General features: G+C 62.1%; 1 protein-coding gene across 1 annotated transcript in view; it reads right to left on the reverse strand.

Moving 5' to 3' along the window:
• Positions 1-16,223, reverse strand: part of OBSCN (obscurin, cytoskeletal calmodulin and titin-interacting RhoGEF) — a 188,951-nt gene that overhangs the window by 47,438 nt on the left and 125,290 nt on the right. Inside the window, 13 exon segments of the mRNA XM_057708594.1 lie at positions 163-1,024; positions 1,549-1,922; positions 2,504-2,788; positions 2,920-3,207; positions 3,516-3,791; positions 5,168-5,440; positions 11,625-11,700; positions 11,855-12,051; positions 12,371-12,643; positions 13,322-13,594; positions 13,699-13,965; positions 14,177-14,443; positions 15,145-15,408. Coding sequence (XP_057564577.1) covers positions 163-1,024; positions 1,549-1,922; positions 2,504-2,788; positions 2,920-3,207; positions 3,516-3,791; positions 5,168-5,440; positions 11,625-11,700; positions 11,855-12,051; positions 12,371-12,643; positions 13,322-13,594; positions 13,699-13,965; positions 14,177-14,443; positions 15,145-15,408 — 3,975 coding nt within the window.

The following is a 16,223-nucleotide window of genomic DNA, read 5'->3' on the forward strand; positions in this document are numbered from 1 at the left end:
CAAAGTCAGGGCTTTTCCCAGCTCAGTGAGCTGCATCTGTGAAAGAAGATGCAGAAGCTAAAGCCCAGCCACCTCCTTGAGTTTTCAGATGACCCTGGTCACCGCCACTGGCTGTGCTCTTCCCCTCCCCCAACCCCTGACCCAGGCAGCTTGCAGACTCACCAGCCTCTGTGGTCAGCTCTGGCTCCGGAGGCGCTGCGGGGGTGGGGGCCACCTTGTCAATGCGCATCTCCACCCCATGCAGCCCCTGCTCTGACAGGCTGATGTCCACTCCTGTGCCCTGTGTGCCAAACATCTCCCGGAAGCAGCTGGCTGCCCGGCGGGCCTCGGCAAGCGTCTCGAAGCGGATGCAGATGGAGTGTTCGTCTTCGCGGTACGTCTGCCAGTCCCCAGGCTCCTCGGGCTCTGCCCTGCCCTCGTCAGCGCTAAAGAAGATCTCCTCATCCGAAACCTCTGCTGGGCCCTTGGTGCGGAAGAGGCGGTGCAGCCGCCGGGCGGCCCGGCGTAAGGTGTCATCCAGTTCACCCCCGGAGGAACTCTCGGTCTCACTCTCCGTCCCAGTGACCACCACACAGGCACTGTGGGTCACGTGGCCAAACTTGTTGCTGACCTGACAGGTATAGTGGCCAGCGTCAGCCTGGCTGAGGCTAGTGACCAGCAGAGAGCAGGTGCCATCCCCAAGCTGGTCAATGTGGTGGTGCCGGCCGTCAGTCAGCTCCACACCGTCCTTCAGCCAGCGGGCATGCACATCTGCCTTGCTGGACACAACACACTCCAGATGCAGGACATCTCCCACCTGCGCCACGGTGTCCCCAAACGTGCGGCAGAACACAGGTCCCTCCTGCAGCTGCATCTCCTTCCGGACCTTATAACCCTTGAAGGCAGCCTGGATCTTCACTGCCGCCTTGTCCATGGACGGGTCACTCAGGTCCCCAACGCTCAGACCTCTTGGTGGTGGGGGTACTGCAGCTGGCTTCTCCTGCTGATTTTGTGGTTTCCCAGAGGGGGGTGCTGGGGCCCCCACCTGTGTGCACAGGTAAGATAGGGTACCAGTAAGAAAGGATGTTGCAGGGACACACAGGGCAGGGGGAAGCGGAGCCCAGGTCTCCTGCCCCGGCTCCATATCTTGGTCCAGCATGCCTCCTGCCTGCTGGCCTGCTGTCAGCTGCACTACCTTCACTGAGGCCGAATGCCTGACGGTTTCTGTTGCTGCCAAAAAGCAAGCCTCTCCTGAAACTGCTTTCCCCAGAGCAGGACAGAGTTGTGAGGAACACCACAGAGAGACTGGATCCAGCTCTTTAGATAAAAAGTTTTAGCAGCCAGGTGGATGGATGGATGGATGGATGGATGGATGCATAGGTGGATAGTAGATGGCTGGGTAGATGAATGACCACTGGGTGGACAGATGGTGGGTGGGTGGGCAAATGGATAAATGGATGGTGGATGGAACAATGGACAGCAGTGGACAGATGACATGTGGATGAACGATGCAGTGGTAAAGATCTAAGAGACCCAGGCCTTTCCTTGCAAGTCAAGCTGGAGACTCACCTTGCTGGCCAGTGGGGACGCACTGGGCCTCCCAGCCTTCTTGAGGTAGGTAACCAGGGAAGGAGTGCCCGCACGGGACTCGTCGTCAGAGCTGGTGTGTGAGAGGTCAGCCTCGCCCGTGCGTGCCAGCTCGTCAGCCGTGGAATAGTCCTCTGAGAGGTCCGGAGCCGCCTCCTCCACTTCCTGCCGCAGGCCCTGGGGGCGTCCGTCCTCCTCGGGCAGCTCGCTGATGGAGTCCAGCGTAGGCTCACGGCTCATGCGGCGCTTCCGGGCCAGGGCCTCCCACAGCAGGTGCAGGTCGCCTTCCTGGGCCGCCTCAGGGGGCAGGCTGGGCTGTGTGGGGACCTCATCCTCAGATCCTGGGGTCAGCACCACTGAGGAGGGCAGGGAGGCTGGTCAGTCAGGCAGGCACAGAGCCATGACCCCAGGCCGGCCTTGACTGCTGACTATGGTTCCCTTTACAGGCCTCTGCTGCCTGCCTGGGCCCCCAAGAGCTCTGATGCACAATCTTCGCTAGGTCTTAGAGGTTCTGAATGGGCTTCCGTAGGCCTGCAGCTTCCCCTGCTCAAGCCAGGCCTCAGTCTCCCTCCTGGACAGGAGGGAAGGAACACAGGGAGCACCAGGCTAGGGTCAGCGCAGGTGCAGGGGGCTCAGAGTGCAGGGACCCAGGGGTTTAAAGACCCAGCAGCGGGCACCAAGGGCTGCACTGGCCAGGATCCCACTTGGGGAGCAACGTGACCTCAGATGCCAGCGATATGGGTTCTGCTAGGAGCCTGGGCCACACCGATTTGTGCATCTCCCCACGCTGGGCCTCACTCTTTCTTGGTGTGAGGCAGTGTCCTCAGGAGGAACTCCCGCAGCTCCCCGAGAGAGAACAGTGAGCAAGACAGCTGGCCCACTCCATACCCCAGGGTTCCTCCCTCTCCTGCACACACGCCGGGCCCTGGAGACATACCCTGGAAGGCGGCAGCTGCCACCGACGCCGGGTCCCGTACAGGGGCACAGCGGTACTCGCCCTGGTCCTCTGCCGAGAAGCCCTGAATCAAGAGCGTCTGCCGCTGACCCTGGCAGAGAACCTGGAAGCGCCCACTGGGCTGGACGCGCTCTGTTCCCTTCAGCCAGACCACCTCACCGGCCTCAGCCACCTCGCACTCCAGGCACAGGTCCTCTCCAGCTGCCACCTGCAGGCTCTCGGGGGCAGGGGCGGCGGGGGAGGCAGGCGTGGGCTCCTGGGGCTCTGCTGGGGACAGTGATCAGGAACAGGAGGAGCACATCAGCAAGGAGGTGGGCAGGGCCCCCAGCTTAGGGAGGCCTTGCAGGCTCTAGGCTGGACCCCCACCCTCATAAACCAGGACTAAGGCAGCAACTCACCAAGCCTCACTGTCTGGGGCAGGTACACAGGTTCCCCAGAGCCTGCCGGGCCCACTGCGGCCACACGGAAGCGGTAGGTCTCCCCGGGGGCCAGGCCATCCACCACGCACTCGGGCCCAGGCACCAGCTCGTGACACAGCCGCCACTCTCCCGTGGCCGCTGCCTTCATCTCTACGCGATAGCCGCAGAGACCACCTCCGCCGTCGCTTGTGGGAGCCACCCAAGACAACGTCACGGAGCTGCCGCTGCGCCCCACCACCTCGGCATCCTCTGGGGGGTCAGGGAGGCCTGCCGGGGCGGGGAGGAGGCACAGGGTCAGTGCAGTGGCTAGCAGTTAGCACGCAGCCCTGCCCACCCTGGGGTCTGCTCCCAGGGCGCAGTGGGGTCCACCCCTGAGTCCTGTGAGCAGCTGGCCTTTCTGAGGGCGCGAGGAAGGTGTGTTTGAGTCACAGGGAGACTGTGGGCCCAGAGCCCAGTCAGCGTGGGGGGCCACGGAGAGCCCCCAACAGCCTCTGAAGCTGAAACCTCCTGTCCCCCGACCCGTCTCCCTGAGAGCCCTGGACCCAAGCTGCAGCAGGCAGGCCCAAGCCACCCACCCAGCACAGTGAGCCTCGCGGAGGCCACGGCGTCACGGGCAGCGAAGGTGACCTCGCCGGCGTGGTGCGGCTGGGCCTGGTGCAGAAGCAGAGAGTGATGGCTGCCTTCAGCGGTGACTGTCCAGTCCACGTCGTCCGGCTGCACCAAGGCTCCGTTTATGTACCAGGTCGCCTCGCCCACCAGCACCGTCTCGCTGAGGGTGCAGCTGAAGCTGGCCTGCCCCCCGGCTCGCACGGCCACGTCCCGGGGTGCCTCCAAGACCTCCAAGCGCCAGCCTGCAGGGGGGGGCGGGGTGGTAGTGTGAGCTCAGGAGCCAAGGGGCGGCCTGGGGGCGCTCAGAGACACCCACGCCACCCGCTTCCATCACACCCGAGCAGTGGAGGGCGCGTCGCCTCAGGTGGGAGTGGCCTCAGAGCTCAACGTCCCCAACACTACCACCCCAGGCTCCTGTGGGGGAGTCTCAGAAATTGATGCCCTTCCCAGAAGCCCCAGCTTTCCCCCCCAACAGCTGCACCCCCGACCAAGCAGCCAGTGAGAGGAGTCTGAGACCCAGCCCTCCCCCGCTGCCCCAGCCCTCGCCTACTACCCCCAGCCAAATATCCAGTGAGGGGGTCTCAGTAACCTATGCCCCTCCTACAACCCCACCCCCCGCGGCACCCCCCACAACATGATCTCTCAGGAGGGTTCCAAGAGGCTCATGCCCCCTGCATCCCTGGCCTCAGCCCCTCTCCCTGCACCCAAGCAGTGTGGTATCCGGTATCTGGAAGGAGAGGTTGAAGAGTCCTAAGTCCCCACACAGTGGCCCTAGCCCACCCCCCCCCCAACCCCCCAAAGCGTGCACTATTTGGTGGGATGGGTCTGAGAGACGCACACATCCCCTGCAGTCCCAGCTCCACCCCCAGCACCCCTGCACCCAGTTATCCCACGGGAGGGGTCTCAGAGACCGACCCCCCAGAACCCCGCCCTCCCACACTCTTGCAGTGGGGTATCAGTGGGAGGCACTGTAGAGAACCACAACCCCTCCCTGTAGCTCCGGAACCGCAGCCCCCATCCCTGTAGCTCCGGAACCGCACCCCTATCCCTGTAGCTCCGGAACCGCACCCCCATCCCTGTAGCTCCGGAACCGCAGCCCCATCCCTGTAGCTCCAGAACCGCGCCCCCATCCCTGTAGCTCCGGAACCGCGCCCCCATCCCTGTAGCTCCGGAACCGCAGCCCCATCCCTGTAGCTCCGGAACCGCACCCCCATCCCTGTAGCTCCGGAACCGCAGCCCCATCCCTGTAGCTCCGGAACCGCGCCCCCATCCCTGTAGCTCCGGAACCGCAGCCCCCATCGCTGTAGCTCCGGAACCGCAGCCCCATCGCTGTAGCTCCGGAACCGCGCCCCCATCCCTGTAGCTCCGGAACCGCGCCCCCATCCCTGTAGCTCCGGAACCGCACCCCCCATCCCTGTAGCTCCGGAATCGCAGCTCCCATCCCTGTAGCTCCGGAACTGCGCCCCCATCCCTGTAGCTCCGGAACCGCGCCCCCATCCCTGTAGCTCCGGAACCGCACCCCCCCCATCCCTGAGGCATGGTATCTGGTGGGAGGGATCGCAGAGGACCACCCTCCCGCTCTGGCCCCAGCCCACCCTCCCGACCCCACAGCTCTAACCTCTGACGGTGAGGAACGCAGATGTCACCATGTCCCCCGCCAGGAAGGTCACCCGGCAGCTGTCTTGCAGCCGCAGGTTTTTGAGCAGCAGCAGGTGTCGCAGGCCATTCTCAAAGTAGACCACCTCGACGTTCTCCGAGGTGCGCACCGGCTCGTCGTCCAGCAGCCAGGTGTGGGCAGCCACCTCCGGCTGGGACAAGACGCACTCGAACAGCGCCTCCCCGCCCTCGGGTGCCTCCACATTCTCCAGGCCTCTCACCACAGTGTTCTTGGCTGCAGGAAGAAGGTGGCTCAGAGCGTGCTCAGGGCTTCCCCTGCCTGGCACCCCCAAGAGTCACAGGGGAGAGCCCCCCTCAGAACAAAGGGCCAAGAGAATGCAGCCAGGTGGCAGGCATCTGGGTGTCCACCTGGAGTAGCCACACAGGGACCTCCTGAGGCCCTGCCCATCCCCACACCATCCCCAGGCCTGTGGCTGGGAAGGAGGGACCTCCCCACCTCACAGGTAAGAAGCCTCACAAATGTTCACAGACTGAAAATTCACTGGGGGCCACAGCCCAGCTCAAACCCAGACAGAGGACTATGCCTTTTAGCTTTGCTGCAGCATGGGGCTCTGGAAAAGTGTTCTATTCCTTTCCTCCCCCAGCCAGGGCTAGCAGACCTGTTGGGCTGCTCCCCTCACTCACTGGGACCAGACAGACCTCTGCCCTAACTCTCAGCCTGCCCTAATTCTCCTGTACACATGGTCCAGGAGTCAGTACTAAGCAGCTATGCATTTTTTCATGAAAGACATGATGTCAGGACTGGGCATGCCAGGCCCCAGATCCAGCTCAGAGTCTGGTCCCCAAGGGCCTGCCACCTCCAAGAGCCCACTCCCATGACAGGCCACCAGTACCGAAGGTGATCCAGTGGACTTCAAAGTCCAGGGGGGCTTCCTGGAGGAGGTGGTTCTCTGAGGATGGGCATGAATGAGCCAGGGAGGAAAGGTGTCCAAGGCAGGAGAAGCAACAAGAGTGGACACCATGATGGGAATGAAGAGGGATTCACGGCGGGCAGCAGGGAGCCAGGCCAGTGGGGTGAAGGACACAAAACAAGGTGGAGGGCAATAGGCCGGGGTGAAGTCAGGCAGGAAAGGAGCACCACATCACCCAAGGCTGTACGGGATGCTGGGAGGTCTGGCCTTGACCCACACGACATCAAGGAGCCACTGCAGTCACTGAGGGGGTGACAGCCTGGCTGAAGCTGCAGGCCCACAGACCCAACTGCGGTCTGGGGTATGCACCCCGAATGGAACCAGCACAAAGCCCGGACGCTCCCTCCTAGCTCATCCAGAGTCCACACACCCCTCAGGCAGGGGTGCCCACGCGGGACAGGGGTCCCCGAGGAGTTAAGAGGGGAGGGCATCTCAGAGCAGAGGACCTACAGGGCCCGTCCACATCCCTCTCCTGCCACCCTCCTTTGCCCCCTGCCAAGTCAGAACTGACAGAACCAATGGGGACTCAGGAGTGCATCCCACACCTCCACTGAGCTTGCAAGGCTGCCACCAGCCCCATCAGGGCTGCAGCTGCTCGTGGCCATGAGGAGATGGGTGGGGGGAGGGGGAAGGTTGGGCCTGCAGTCACCGCTGGAGCTCACCCTCTTTAGCTCTTATCTAAGGATCAAGGCTGCTTGATTTCTATAAAATCCCAGCTTTTAAAGCAGCAGCGGCCAGCCCCCGAGGCCTCCCTCCTCCTTCCCTCTCCTGTTTCTCTACATTTTGTTCTGTGCTCCCTGCCTGAGGCCTGAAGGCTCTGCCCCAGATGTCCCCAAGTTCTCACCCCCACTGCCTCCTTCAGGCCCAGGCCCACAGCTCCCCTCACATATTCCTTCACCTCCCACAGGAATGTCACCTGTTAATTCAGGGAGAGAGTTCTGTCTGTTCACTGCTGTGCCCCCAGGGACCAAAAAAGAAGAAGTTTAAAAACTTGGTTGTTGAACTCATGTGTGAATGGGGCGTGAGTGACCTCAGGTGGCCAGTGGCCCAGACCAGGTGTCACCTGCTCTTCCCAGCTTGGACGGCCCCGACAGCTGCCTGACAACTGCCAGCTCACCCTCCACTGGGGACATTTCAGGTTTTCCCCAATAGAAAGTGGCCTCAGCCAAGTGACATCTCCTCCCCTGTAGAGCGGCAGCGCACACTGTCCCCTCCTTGTTCCCCCATAGGGTATCCTCGCGGTGCTGCAGATGGAGAAGTGAGGCTCACAGTGTCCTCGGAGTGACCAGCCTGGGAAGGGGCACAGCTGGGGTCTGAACCCAGTATTCAAGGAGCTCAGCCCAGCGGCCCTTCTCCGCTCTAGGACACAGCCCCCCCCGACAACGGCCCCACAGGCCCCAGGCCTCCCCACCCACCCGGCTGCCTGGGGGCTGCTTCCCTGCCTGCCTCTGCCTCCACCTCTCCCCCATAGGCTATTTTGGGTGCAGCTTCTTAAAGCCGCCTCTGCCCTTGTGTTTTCCAGCGGTCCTGTCCTATCAGGCTGCTTGTGGAGGGGACGCGTCTGGGTGGGTGTGCTCACGGCCTGGCATCTGCTTAATGGGAGCCCATCTTCCTAGCACAGTGTCACTGCCTGCTGGCCCACCATCACAGCTGCACGTGAGCTGTGCCATAACAGTGCTGGGCCTGGGGCTGCCCGCCAGGCGGCCTCACCTTGCACTTGCAGCAGGGCCACCACGCGGGTGCCCGCGGCCTCACAAGAATAGATGCCACTGTCGCAGGGCAAGGCAGGCCTGAAGGACAGCCTGGCCACGGTCCAGTCCTGCTCTATGATGACACGGCGCCCGTCAGCGCACACCTCCTGCTCGTCCATCTTCCACGTGGCCTGCACGGGCCGCGAGTACTGGCAGAGGAGCTCGGCCGGGCCTCCCTCCTCCACTGCCAGGTCCTGCATGGCACTGACCACTTCCACCGTGGGATCTGTCGGCCGATAGGCCAGGCACGCGTCAGCTGGAGCAGTGTGACTACGGCCCACCCCCCGCTGCCGTCAGCATCAGCGACTCAGAGGCAAGCAAAAGCAGGGCAGTGGTAGAAAGGGGCCCCACCACAGTGACCCAGGGCCCTCCACGTGGGGCAAAGCTTGCCCCCACACCCCCCCACCCACAGCAGACCACACTGTTGGCTCCGTCTCCATCCGCTGGGCCCCTCCCAGCCCCTGTGCCCCCTGAGCCCCCTCTTCCTCTAGCTCAGGGCGCATGTTGCCCCAGTAGGGCACAGCCACCCCTCCTGAAAGCCCTTGGGCCCATTCAGGGGCCACAGCTCCCGGGGGCACTTGGCACCCCCAGCCCAACTTATCCCCCCAGAGGCCTTGTCGCCTGCCCCGTCGGGGCTCCCATCCCACCTCCCATCTGCTGGAATCCTATTCAACAAATGGTCTGCCCCTCGCACCTGGGCAAATGTCCACATTTACTCTGCAAGAGCATGGAGGAGGCCAGTTGATGAATATGCCCGTCGAAGCCACGCTGGGCTGCTGTGCCAAGAGTGCCCAATACCCTCACTGGGAGTGGACTGAGGCAGTTCCCAGGAAGCCCACTACCCTCCCCAGTGCCTAGCTCTTTCCCAGAAGGGCACGAGACCCTGACCAGGGCCACAGCAGAGGAAGCAGCTACAAGCAAGGAGAGCGCAGGCCACGCCCGGGGCTGGGGAGGCTGCCTTCACCTGCAGGTTGCTCTCTGGGTGTGTACCTGAGGGAGAGGCAGCTGCACCAGGGCCCTGTGAGCAGGTGGGAATGGGGTCACCTCCAGCTTCACTGCTGGTCTGGCCTTCTTTCTCATCCACCAAGTCAGACTGCAGCCTACCCACAGCGCCCCCCCGCCCCCCACCGCCATGGCATACATGGAGCGATGTCCAGTCTGTGTCCTGGGGGCCAGTCCCTGAACCCCCACCCTGGGAGCCCGCAGGAAGCATGCAGGGGCAGCAGGGGCAGAAGCTCCAGCGTAGGGCAGGGTTCCATCGGCTGGTACCTTTGACCAACAACTTGGCCCTGGAGACCAGGGGCCCTGCACGGTAGGTGATGGTGCCTGAGTCAGCGACCCCCAGCCCTGAGAGCGTGAGGGAGTGGAAGGTCCCATCACGCACGGAGATGGCACTCTGGGGGCCGTCCTGCAGCAGGGTCCCATCCAGCCACCAGTGGGCCTCCAGCCCACCTGCATGGGACACCTCACAGGAGAACGTGGCTACATCCCCCGCAAAGACGTCCACGTTCTGTAGGCCACGTACCAGGCACGGTGCTGCCTCTGTGCAAGAGGGCAAAAGGAGGGGAGCTGGGGTGCCCTGGGTCTGTGGGGCTACCCTGGGGTCCACTATTTGGGCCCACCCTGGGTCTACCATGCTGGAGGCAGCCTGAGGCTGGGGTCTAGAGATCCACCCAGGCCAGCTGGCACCCCCTGCTCACAGAATGAGAGATGCAGTCCACCCATAGTGAGCCTTTGGAGAGTCAGCTTAGGCCCCCTGCACCCCAGAGCCTCCTTCAGAACATGTTTGGTTTCATCAAAGGAGACCAATGACCTGCACCTACACCCTTTTCAGAAGGCAGAATGGACATGCCCCAAGTCCCACGGCTGCAATCTTTATGGGGTTCGATGTGGGACAGAGAGGCAAGGCCACCTCTCTGAAGGAAGGGGTTCTGCTTGGGAAGTGAGCCCTCCTTCCTGGGGATGTGGGGGCAGATACCTCTCCCATCCCCAGAGGGTCATTTGTCCAGATGTCCCCTAAGGCCCCTCCGGCCCTAGGATTCTGGGGCCCTAATGAAGACTGGCAAACTCCCCCTGACACGTCACACGGCAGCGCATGAGCCCAGGGGGCTTCCCAGATGTCTGTTCTGTGCCTGCACACCCGCTCCAGTCAGGCTCTCCCTCAGAAGCCCTCCACATCCCTGCTAGGCGCGCACCGTCCATACCCTAGTCCCAGGCCCACTCCAGCCTCTCCATGTTCTGCACATCTGACTGTATCCTGAACCCACCCCCATCTCCAGACGATTCCCAGGCTTGCACATCTGCACAACCCCACGGCTCTCTGCCTGAAGCCACAGCTGGTGTCGGTACATGAGCCTGGAGACACCTGGCTGAGAGGGGCCGAGGCACCGCCCTCAGTGGGATCTGCTCCATGCTGCCCCTCACAGACACCCACTCTGACGAACACACGAGGCCCTTCCTGGCCTGGCTCCGCTCAGGACACCCAGGCTACTGCCCCTTCCCATCATCCAACTTGAAGGCTCTGCAGGCTGGAGCCTTTCCCAGCCCCAAAGCCACAGAGCTGGCCACATGAAGACTCGGGGTAGGGATACCTGGGACTCAGGACACTGTCTCCATGTACAACTCCGCCAGCAGACTGGAGATTCCCTGAGAGCAGACTGCTTCTGGCCCATCTCAAGGTAAATAGTAAACATATGATGGACAGATAGTGGATGGATGGATGGATGGATGGATGGATGGATGGATGGATGGATGAATGAATGGCGGATGGATGGATGGATAAATGGACAGATACGTGGATGAATGAGTAGATGGTGACAGATGGATGGATAGGTGGATGGATAGATGGATGGACATAGGGACGGATGGTAGCAGAATGATGGTTAGATTGATGGATGGTGGGTGGATGGATGGATGAATTTATGAAAGATCGATGGTGGATGGATAAATGTATGAATGGTAGTTAAGAGATGTTGGTTGGCTGGATGGGTAGATGATGGATGGTGGATGAATGGATAGTTTAATAGACGGATGCTGGATAAATGGATGGATGGATGGATGGATGGAAGGAAGGAATAGAGAGATGGACAGATGCATGCATGCATAGATAGATGGTAAATGGGTGGATGGGTTGATGGTCAGTAGACAGTAGATGGATGGGACCAGTATGAGAATCAGGCGTAGGACAGCAGGGAAGGGTCTCTCACAGCCAGGCATCAACTCTGACCAACTCTGGGGACAAGGTATAACAAGTTGAAGGTCTTTAAATCCTATTTGTATGCCTGAGGCCAGGTACACTATGCCCCAAACCGTTCACATGTCATGGGTGTGCTATTGTATCAACATCTGGGAGCCTGTCAGGGGTGCAGGCGTGTGTAAACACGGACAAGAGCACACAGCCCTGTATCACAGGAGCAGCTATGTGGAGGGTGGAAGTCCAGGAGGCCCTGCCTCCACCTCAGGGCCCGAGTCCCCAGCAGGCAGACTCCCCATCTCCCTCCTACACACAGCACGGACTCCACACAAGGAACCCCCCGCACACCAGGATTTCTCAAGCTGATGTTCACTGGTCCACCTCCAGTGGCTTTCGTGGCCAACAGTGGAAATTGCCACCCCACAGCAAGATCACTGCTGGAAGGCTCGGATTTCTGGCCTCACCACCTGCCAGCAGTTCCCTGAGTAGGGAAACGTGGACACCCACAAGCAGGGAAGCTGGGTGTCCAAGGGGGCTGCCCACCTGTGACCTTCAGCTGGGCCTCTGAGCGACATGAGCCTACTTGGAAACTGACGGCTCCGGCATCTTCAAGGGTCACCTGTGGGAGCAGAGGTGGGGGTGTCAGCCTGGCAGCACCATATCAACCGTCTCCACTTTGCAAATCCCCCGCCCCATTCCACTGGAGTTGGCACCTCCCCACTCTCCCAGCCCTGGAAGCACTGCGGGGTGCAGGCAGGTGCAGGGAACGCCACCTTGTGCAGGGTGAGCTGGTGAAGTGTGCCATGCTCCACCGTGATGTCGTTCATCTCGTTGGCCTGCAGGGGCACCCCTCCCAGGGCCCAGTGGGCCTCCTGCCCCAAGGACCTCGACAGCCGGCACCGGAAGTGGGCGTCCTGGCCCTCGCTGAGCTGCACGTCCCGCAGGGGCTCCAGGATGGTCACCTCAGGGGCTGCGTGGGGCGGGGGTGGGGAAAGGCATGGCACCAGCCGCTGTGTCTGGGATGCCCCTGCCCCCACCATCAGGAGCACCTCCCAGTCCCCGGGCTCTGCCCCCAGCACCTCTGCCCCATCTCTGAAGACAGGCACACTGGATATCAGTCTACCCCAACAGCTCGGGCTACCCCAGAATCACGCGTTCCCCACCAGTTCCCCACCCTCAAAGGCAGGAAACCTTGCCATCAAACAGGGCCCCTCGACAGGGCCTGGCCCAAGGAGGGCCTGAGGCTCTGGCCCCAAGCACAGTGAGCAGTGAGGCCTGGCTCCGGCTACCTCGGACGGTGAGCTGGGCAGAGGATGTGTGGAGGCCCACGTGGAAGGAGACAGTGCCCGCGTCCTCGGGAGTCACGCTCTTCAGCCGCAGCGTATGGGTGCAGCCGGCCCGCACGCCCACGTCTGTCACCTCGTTGCTCTGCAGTGGCAGGCCCTGGAGGCGCCACTCCACGTCCACGGCCCCGGCCCGTGACACCTCACAGCTGAACTCTGCCTCCCCGTCGGCCTGTGCCTCGGTGTCAACCAGGCCCCGCACAATGGTCACCTCAGGCTCTGGCGTGTGGGCAGAGGGGGCCTTTACCAGCCAAACCAGAGCAGCCAGGCCACACTCCCCCGCCCCCCACCCCAACTCACCTCCAGGAAGCCCTCCCAGGCACTCCCATGCTCTTCTCCCACTACAGCCTCTATCTGCCCCACAGGTGACTCAGCACCCAACCTGCTCACAAACACAGCTCCCTCCCACGACACCGAGCTACTGGGGACAGAGACTGGGCTGCGGGCACCTCTGTCTGGAGGACGCAGGCAAGGGACTGCAGAGTGGTGGTCTGCTTTTGTTCCTTCCCACCCTGTGCCCAGCCAGGCCCTGGGGAACGAGTGATTCTGGGGTAGCCCGAGATGTTGGGGTAGACTGGACATCAGGGAGGCAAGACATTCGGGACAAACGGGCAGGAGCTCACAGAGGGTGGCCCAGGCCAGCCTGCCCCACTGCTGACAAGGCCGGGGTGGGGAGAGAGGCAGGGCGGTGCTTCAGGGGCCACAGTTTCCTTGCCGTCGACGTGCTTCTCTATGGGCACCAGCACCAGAGTGGTGCATAAATGAGCAGAGAGAGCCTGTAACCCTGGGGTCTCAGAGCCACCCCGGAAGAGCACCTGGCAAGATGGGGTGCTGGGATGCGCCACATGTGCCCCCAGAGCAGCTACAAGGGGCGTGGGTGTGGCGGGGAGGACTCACCTTTGACGCTGAGGGAGGCCAAGGTCTTCTGGCTGCCCACCATGCAGGTGTACTCGCCTGTGTCCTTGGCCTCGAGTCCGTGAATCAGCAGCTCACACATGGCTCCCTTGCGCTGCATCTCATACTTGGGACCCATGTGCAGTTCCACACCCTCCTTGAGCCACAGGACAGGAGCCCCCGGCTCCGAGTTATTCAGCTGGCAGCACAGCCGGGCCACACCTCCCGCTTCCTGCTCCGCACTCTGCAGCTCCGTCTTAAACACGGGCCTGGGGGCTGGGGGGCCAGGGAGGGGCGTTTAGGGCTGCCCATCAAGGTGCCTGTTGGCTCCATGGGGGCCGAGGGGGCCCGGGGAGGGCAGGGGCCAACGGGAAGCTCACCGCGGACAGAGAGGCTGACGGTGCTCTGTGCGTGGCCTGTGTCGCAGGTGTAGTGGCCGGCGTCCTCCTGCTCAGCACCGTGCACCAGCAGCTCAGCGGCTGTGCCCTCTAGCACCATCTGGTACTTGGCACAGGGGAAGAGCTGCAGGGACCCCTTGCGCCACTCCACGCTGGTGCCTGCCCGGCTCAGCTCACAGCGCAGGTGTGCTGTTGCACCCTCGTCTACCTCCTGAGCTTGCAGCTCCTGAAGGAACCTCACAGGTGCAGCTACAGGAGTGAGGGAGAATGTGAGGGCAGGTGCGGCAGTGAGGTCAGGGGGCCCAAAGGTACGCAGGTAGCGGGGATGGGTAGCAGGGGATGGGGATGGAGAGCTTCAGTCCAGGTCCGCCCCACTTTGCACAAGCCCATGTCACCTCCAGGGTGGAGTTGCAGCCCTGAGGACCCCCACAGCACGTGGGGCTGGCCTCGGGGGGCCCACCTGTGACGGTGAGAGTGGCACTGGTGGCCTGGGAGCCGCAGGTGCAGCTGTATTCTCCAGTGTCCTCCCGGCGCAAGTCCCGCAGCACCAGCTCTGCCACGTGGCCTTGCTGCCGTGGCTCCCGGCGCCCATCGGCCTGCAGCTCCAGACCACCCTTACTCCAGACCACAGCGGCACTAGGCTCAGACAGCTCACACTGCAGGCTGGCTGAGGTGCCCTCCTCAGCCTGCAGGCTCTGCAGTGGCTTCCTGAACACGACCTGTGGGGCTGTGGGGTGAGGGTCAGGGAGTGGAGGGGAGACAGAGGGTCAGCCCCAAGACTGGTGCCCAGGCACCCAGCCAGGAGACTGGCACCCCGAAACCCAGTCGGACCCACTGAGGGCCAAGGCCAGGTGGGGCCCATGGCTTCACCCCAGCTGCCTGACCTGCCCGAAGGACCCACTGCCAAGGCTCCTGGAGGCTGGGGGTGGGAGTGGGATCACGGGCCAGGGTCCACTCAAAGGGGAGGAAGGACTGAACTGGGGGCTAGGAGAGGAGCTCTGGATCTGACCAGGCTATTCCCATGCTGACCTCCACCAGGAAGCCCACAGACAGGCCCGTATCCCTCCAGGTTATCAAGGTGCAGGGGTGGGGATCTCCTTAGATCCCCCAGGACAAGGCCATGACCCTCAGATCCTGACTAGAGGCTGCAGAGCATGGGGAGAAAGTTGACTGCATGAGGATGGGTGGGACAGGGGGACAAGGTGGGCAGGCTATCCCCACAGCGAGGCTAAGCCATGGGAGCTCATGTGGCTGGAGGTCAGAACTCGACAGGAGGACAATGAACAGAGCTGTGACAGGTGAGCAGGCGGGTGACAGAAGGAAAGGACACAAGGCACAGAGGAGGCCGGCACCCATGGGGACCCAGTCTGGGCACGGGACAAGGGTACAAACACAGGCTTCTCAGTGAGCCCACATGGCCGTCATTACCCCTGACGGTCAGCGTGGCCGAGGTCCTCTCCTGCCCGCACACACACGAGTACTCCCCGGCATCCGCCACAACCAGGCCACGGATCTCCAGCTCACACACGGCCCCGTCCTGCCTCAGGATCACTCTGTCCCCGGCTCTGAGGGTCTCCGGCCCCTTCCTCCACTCCACGGGGGATGCCTTGCTCAGTTCACAGTGCAGTGTGGCCGTGGCCCCTTCCATGGCCTCTTCCTTCTTCAGACCCTTGGTGAACGTGGCGGGCAGGGCTGGTGATGGTCAGAAACATACAAACTCCATCACGCTCTCTGAACACACAGAAGGAACAGGGCGTGGACAGTACATAGAGGACACAAAGCCCAACGGGACATGGACCACCTGCTGGGTGTGCCCAGGACACACTGAGGATTGTGACTTTAAAAGGTCCAACCGGTACATGTGCCACACAACAGACAGGGAACATGACAGGGACAACAAAATAATTACAGAAGGAAAAGGAACAGCATAGTGAGAGAGCAGGGTAGGAAAGGGAACAGAGCACAGGGTGATGGGCAGTCCCCAAATGCCAGTCCACGTGGTCACATGTGGTCTTTACCCCTGACGGTGAGTGTGGCCAAGGTCCTCTCCTGCCCGCATACACAGGAGTACTCCCCGGCATCCTCCACGGTCAGGCCACAGATCTCCAGCTCACACACAGCTCCGTCCTGCCTCAGGCTCACTCTGTCTCCAGCTCTGAGGGTCTCAGGCCCCTTCCTCCACTCCACGGGGGCCACCTTGCTGAGCTCACAGTGCAGTGTAGCTGTGGTCCCTTCTGCGGCCTCCTTGCTTCTCAGTCTTCCTATGAACTCAGCAGGAAGAGCTGAGGACAATCAGATAGACACAGACATCAGGGATGGAGTAAAAGAAAGAGACCCCAACAGGACAATAGGACAGAGCCTGCAGTGACATGAGGTGTGGGAAGTAGCTCAGATGCTGGTTTCTCATGGTTCACACAACAGTCCAGGAAGGAGGAAGGAATTCGCAGGAGTTGTGGGAAGAGGGTGACACTGAGATGAGGAGGGTAGTGGGATGAGTGCAGCGGATG

Source organism: Hippopotamus amphibius, chromosome 15 (genome assembly GCF_030028045.1).
Source record: "Hippopotamus amphibius kiboko isolate mHipAmp2 chromosome 15, mHipAmp2.hap2, whole genome shotgun sequence".
Classification (NCBI taxonomy): Eukaryota; Metazoa; Chordata; class Mammalia; order Artiodactyla; family Hippopotamidae; genus Hippopotamus; species Hippopotamus amphibius.